The sequence below is a fragment of the Globicephala melas genome, chromosome 3 (assembly GCF_963455315.2).
Source record: "Globicephala melas chromosome 3, mGloMel1.2, whole genome shotgun sequence".
NCBI lineage: Eukaryota > Metazoa > Chordata > Mammalia > Artiodactyla > Delphinidae > Globicephala > Globicephala melas.
In genome coordinates, this window is record NC_083316.1 from 153,417,400 (window position 1) to 153,424,013 (window position 6,614).

Below are 6,614 nucleotides of genomic sequence, written 5' to 3' on the forward strand. Positions count from 1 at the left end.
TGAGGGCTCTCTGCCACACATGCCTCCTGTTCTCTTCCACACATGCCCGCCTCACCCACCGTCTGCCGGCACCAGCTATGGGTGTTCCTGCTGGGGAGTAGGCGTGAGCACACACTCTCTCCTGGGGCCCCTCATGTGTGGTGCACATTCAGAAAGGGACTGGCCAGCCTGCGGCCATGCCCACAGAAGCTCTTAGGTGAGGCCCAGTGATCCAGATTGCCCAGAGGGGTCCTGGATCCCAGGCATGGAGACCAGAGGAGGTCTGGTGGAGAGCCCTGGGGATAGTTCTGATATTGGCCACCCAGAGTTAGTCAGATTTCACAGGTGAAGGGCACTGTCCTCCACAAGACCGCCCTCACTTCAGCCACTAGCTACAATCTTTGGGTTTCCTAGGCCACCCACACTTCTGACCAACTGGATCCAAATTCAGGAATTCCCACCACCCCCTCAGTTTCAATAATTCGCTAGAACTTGTAGAACACAGGCTGCTCTCTCTGCCCCGAACATTCTTCCCACACTTCTTCGGGGAGTTGGCCTCTCATCATTCAGGTCTCAATACAAATGTCTCCTTTTTAGAGAGCTCCTCGGACCTCACCACTGTCTCCCAAGCATGTTACGGGGTTTTACCGCCCAGGTGGCTTTTATCTGAAATTCATTGTTATTTATCGGTTTGCTTATTTACATTTTTGTTTTCTTACCACTTGACTATGAGCCCCTGGAGTAAGGGGTAAGAGCTCCTGCTCTTTGCAAAGCACATTGGAGCCACTCACAAATGGGTGCTGCATGAACGCAGCAGGAGGTGACCCCCTACCAGGGAAGAATACGAACCTCACCAAAAAAGCCTCCAAACTCTTTGTCCTTTACACAAATCGGATACATCACCTCATCCATAACTCCAGCAAAAGCAAAAGATCACTGTTATGATTGCAATATGTTTATCTCAGAAACTCTGCTGTGTGTGAGGGATTGCTTCTTTCAGAGATGATCTGCATCTTGTGATCACATTTCTCTGTCTTAGGGTCGCCCAATCATACTGTGCTCCAAGGACGACACTGAAAGTTCCAAGTTTGCATATAAAACAATCGAGCTGCCCCACACCGTGGACTGCCTCCAGGGCATCCTGAGTGTGATTCCACTACAGCTCCTCTCCTTCCACCTGGCTGTACTCCGAGGATATGACGTACGTCTAAAAATTGCACATCACCCAGCAAAGGGGAGAGACATAACCCAGAGTTCCATTTGGTTCTTAAATACTTATTTGGCATAAAAATTCATAAGAGAAATATTTACATTTAAAATAACTGTTTTTAAAGTAACTTATACCCCCTGAAAACAAGATGGGAACTGCAAGATGTATGAAGGCCATATTAAACCATAAGCTTCTCACCCAGAGGCAATGTTAATTAGCAAATTTAATATTTTATTCCAGTCTTTTCCTTGTGCCTGTGCATTTTTAAAGATTTTTTTGAGATAATATCAAGGATGAACTTTTATAACTTCCTTTTTAACATATTACAAATATTTTCTCACATCTTGAACTTGTAAGCAACACTTGATCATTGCACAATATTCCACTGCAGTCTTACAACACAGATTTTAACAATTACTTAACCGGTCTTCTATTATTTAAACTGTTTCTAATTTTTTGGAATATCTGCATAAATAACAATTGCAGTGAATTATCTTTGTATATACATCTTCCTCCCACATTAGAAGATTTATCCTCAGTCTAGCAAATCATTCAACATTTTGGAACTCCTATATTGTCGATTTCTGTTCCAGAAAAGAACCAGTTTATGATCTCACCAGAAAGTATGTGTGCAAAGAAATAGTTTTACTACAATTTTGAGAAGCTTTAAAAAATATATATCAATACCAAAAACAATATAACAAACATCCGATGGTATATATACCATCCAGCATTGACATTTGCCAACATTTTGTCATTTTTGTTTCTTCCCTTTTTTAATGTTATTGTAAATGAAATAAGACCCTGTAGATAAAGTTGAAGGCTACTTTATCAACCATCCTCAGTCACATTTCCTTCCCAGTCCCCACCCTTAACCAATAATTTAGTGCATCTACTTCCAAGAAAAGTGAATTTTTAACAGTACAAATTGAGCTAGCTGTTTGTAATAGCATGAATCATATCCTTTTAATAGTGTTAACACTGCGTGACACAGGTGCCCCATAAATATTTATTGCATAAACTAAACATTGTACAGTTCAGTGAAGTTTCTGGAATAAGGAACTGCTTCCAAGATGCAGGTCTCAAGGAGCTCATGGTTGGAGGTGCCCAGGAACACCTGTCTCCTTGTCGTCAAGTACTCTGAGAGTAGGCTTTATAAACACAGTGTGTTGCTGAGACTTGTGGGGTCCTGAGCAGCTACTTTCTGTCATTTTAGGTTGACTTCCCCAGAAATCTGGCCAAGTCTGTAACCGTGGAATGAGAACAAGAGTGTGAGAAGACCATCACCACCTTTAATCTGATTTAAGACCTTTCCCAGTGACATCAAGTGGGAAGAAAAGCTGGCATTCTGCGTGTTCTGAGTAGATTCCAGTAGAGCTTGACAGCTTTGACGTGCCTTGTACCCAAGTGCTTTGCTTACAGCAGATAGTGTTTCTCTGTGTCCTGAAGTTGCCAGAGGAGAAGGGAATCATTGTTTACACATGGGATCTGAGTGGACTTTTCCAATACCGTGCAATAGAGATACAGCTCTCTTCAGAGTAACTGTGAACCTTTTTTAACCAACACTAGTTAGTTTTAAAGACAAAATATTTATAATGACAATTGTATAGCTTTTAAGTTATTTTTCTAGTATGTGGCTTTCTGTAGCCAAGGTAACGCCCAGACCATACCCTCAGGCTACCCAGTGCACCCAGGGTCCTGGCAGGAAGCATTCATCTCAGATTTGAGCACCAGGCATTGCCCCTCTGGACTCCTTTCTCCTTTCCCATCCTCTCTTGGCTGCTCCTGAGTCCTGTCCCCTGACTTCAGGGAAGCCCCCTCCCACCATCTTCCTATGCCTCTTATAAGTCCTGTCAAATCTCAACTCCCTTCATCAGTGTCTTCTCATCTAAATCTCTCCGACAACTTCTCTCTGATCATGGTTCTTTTTAAGATCAGGCAGTATTTTGGTCCCTGCTCCTGCCCATAGTAAAACAGCCTGAAAAATCCCATGCAAGAGAGTAGTTTCAAGAGGGCTAACTTGCCCTCTATTTAAAAGCATGCACAATCAAAGTACTATGCAATTTTAAGACAATAAATACAGTACAATTTTTTTGTCTTGTGCGTGTGGATTTTTGTTATTCTCATTCTTTTCGCATGCTTTTGAGGGCTCCTCAAAACAAACTCAGCAGTGTCTCGTGGGGGCAGCCCTGTTTGTTGGTAGCCACACCCGTGACCTATGTGCTTCTAGGATGAAAATGAGCACTATTTTAACAGAATGGAACAAAATGCAGGAGATTTGGGACTTTGGAATGAGAATCCACTGAATAGCTGTTGGAGGGGGTTGCCCAGAGCCTGAATGAAGCATACAGAGGTGAAACTCAAATTTGTACTTTTTTCCCCCAGTAAGCCTATAAAGTCACCAATTTTATTAATAGAATCAGGCAGGAAGATAGAAAGCCAGAGACAGAATTCTTGTAGAGTTGGAGTTTGGCTCCCTATGAAAGTGCTATCCCAGACAGCTCGAGTGGTGTCTTCATGGCAACTAATTGGTATGTGTAGCTCTAGAATCCCATCAGATCTTTGTTCTGGATTACCTGTGGGCTATTCAGTGACCTTTTTCATCCTATTCTATGCTCTACTCTGTATCACAGGGGTTGGAAACCTGGGAACTACATTTCCAGGTTAAATTCCACCAGTGAGAGACACTTCTGGGAGATTTGAAAGACAGTTTAGAAATTATATTATTCAATGAGAAATTCATATCACTCATTCATATAACTTATTTCTGTGCTGGCAGAGGCAGACAGGAGGTCCTGTTGTGGCCCTTGGCCCCAAAATATCCTCTATGGTGGGGCTCCCTACAACTCACCCATCACTCAGTGCTCCAGGCTGTGGTGGCCACCAGCAGAGCTTTCCTGTGGCTCCTCCAAAATCCTAATTCTGGAGAGTTGGCAGGAACCCAAGGGGCTGTGATGGCATTCTCTGACCTTCCTCCTGCCCTTCTCACAAATTAACAAGTGTGTAAGTCTTGTTGGAAATGCCTGCTCTGGTTTCTGTCTTCCTGACCAAACAATGACCAATACAACTTCAGGTTAGGAGACTACAAACTAGCCAGAACATTTTTATCTGAACAAGGACCAGAAAAATGTATTTCATCCTTAACACCTGAGAGGTGATGACCATCCTGACTTCTGTGCTCATTGTTCCCTTGCTTTTCTTTATAGTTCTACCTGTGTATCTACCCCATACAATAATACTCAAACAATAATACTGCCTAGTCTTGAAATCGGAGGGCAAGCACACACCATTCATGCAAGGAGTGGGCAGCACTGTCCCCGCTGGGCAGAGGCTCCAGGAGGAGGTGAGTGGAGCAGTCTTCGGTCATGGTCTGACCTCCGCTTCTCTGGGAGGTGACAAGGCCCTTTCTGGGGAACTCACGAGCAAGGTCACAAGTGAGTCTTGGAAAACACTGGGCTCTCCACAGTCAGGTGCCTGGCAAGACTGAAGTGTAGACCAGGAGCTGGACATGCAGCAGAAGTCCGGTCAGTGAGAGTGGGCTGCTCTGTCCTTTCTATATCTGAGCCCATCGTGGTCTACCTCCCGCTTTCAGGGAAAAGCTGGAAACTTCTGTGAGTTATATGCGTGTCCTCATCAGAGCCTGAGGGGAGAGACCCTCATCAGCACATGGTCAAGACAAGCCAAGTACTGATGAGAATCTGGGCCAAGTTCTCCTGGGCTTTCTGTCCTCAGGTTAAGAAGATGGACTGATGGAAGGGGGGTCTTGGTGATGACAGTCTATGTGCCAGGTCACACTGCTGCAGTGTGGCTCAGTTGCCCTCCACAGCTGCTGCAGAGCTGTCACCTTGGGATCACCTTTCACCATCCTCCAGGGGATTCTCTCCTCATCTCTCATGTCTCTTGCTTCCTGTCTCTGTGTCTTCCTTCTTCTGAGTCCTTTTTTGTTTTGGTGGAGCACATACTTCTTGAGTAAAGATGCTGGGAGATAAATGTTTTGAGACCTTGCATGTCTGGAAATGACTTTATGACTCACACTTGATTGAGGGTTTGGCTAATTATAGAATTCTAGGTCAGATAAAAATGTTTCTTTCAGAATCATAAAGGTAATGCTCCCTTACCTTGTTCCCAGTATTGCAGTTGAGGAGTCCAAAGTCACTCTGGTGTGCCTTTGTCAGTGACCTCTTTATTTCCTTCTTTTTGTTCCCTGTGTTCTGAAATATCACAGCAAAGGTGCCTTGGATCTCTTTTCATTTAGTGTTGATTTCAGTCTGGTTACTCGTGATCTTCAAGTCTGGGATGTTTTCTTGAGTTACTTTTTTATGGATTTCTTTTTGTTTCTCTAGCCTCTCAATTATTCAGAGGTGAAGCTGCTGAGGGTTATAGCTCAGGGGTAGAGCATTGGACTGCAGAGGTGAAGCTGCTGGAATGGCCTGTAATTTCTTATCCTTTCTATTGTCCATCTTATCTTTTTTCTCTACTCATTGGGAGATTTCTTCAATTTTCTCTCCCAACCTGTCTACTACCAAGATTTTCCATTTCTGCCAAATGATTTAATTTCCAAGAACTCTTTTTTTGGCTCTGAATATATATATATATAATATTTTAAATTAACTAAAGCCCATAATTTATTCATATCTTCTTAATTTGTATCTAATTCCCCTTTCCTATTCAAGGACATCACATGTCTCCTTGGGCTCCTTTTGGCTGTGCCAGTTTCTCAGACTTTCCTTGTTTTTGATGACCTTGACAGTTTTTTTTTTTTTTTTTTTTTGCGGTACGTGGGCCTCTCACTGTTGTGGCCTCTCCCGTTGCGGAGCACAGGCTCCGGATGCGCAGGCTCAGCGGCCATGGCTCACGGGCCCAGCCGCTCCGCGGCATGTGGGATCTTCCCGAACCGGGGCACGAACCCGTGTCCCCTGCATCGGCAGGCGGACTCTCAACCACTGCGCCACCAGGGAAGCCCACCTTGACAGTTTTGAGGACTGTTGCTGGGTATTTTGTATTGATAGAATGTCCTACATTTGGATTTGCCTGGTGCTATTCTTGTGGTTAGACTGGCGCTCTGTGTTTTGGGGAGGAAGACCCCAGAAGTAAAATGCCATTCTCATCACTTCATATCAAGGGTACATACTATCAACATGTTTTATCACTGTTATGTCAGGTGACCCTTGACTGAGGTAGTGTTTGTCGGGTACTCTATTTTTCCCCCCTTTCCATACTGAATTTTTTGGAAGGAAGCCATCATGCCTATCCCACACTTAAAGAGTAGGGAGTTATGCTTCACCTCCGTGAGGGGAGTATCCACATAAATTATTTGGAACTCAGTACAGATTTGTCTGTTCTCCATCTTTTTGTTAAATCATTTATTTCTGTTACTATGAAACTCATGGATATTTATTTTACACTTTTGAGTCATAACCCAGTG

The 6,614-nt window shown here is 43.8% G+C and overlaps 1 protein-coding gene across 2 annotated transcripts in view; it reads left to right on the forward strand.

Moving 5' to 3' along the window:
* The window catches only part of GFPT2 (glutamine-fructose-6-phosphate transaminase 2), a 45,518-nt gene extending 42,237 nt beyond the window's left edge, over positions 1 to 3,281 (forward strand). For both annotated transcript variants that reach the window (XM_030844745.2, XM_070045286.1), the window contains 2 exons: positions 1,019 to 1,180; positions 2,406 to 3,281. In XM_030844745.2, the coding sequence (XP_030700605.1) occupies positions 1,019 to 1,180; positions 2,406 to 2,450 (207 nt within the window). In that variant the 3' untranslated portion in view covers positions 2,451 to 3,281. The remainder of the gene's footprint in view (positions 1 to 1,018; positions 1,181 to 2,405) is intronic.
* Positions 3,282 to 6,614: the final 3,333 nt, after the last annotated feature.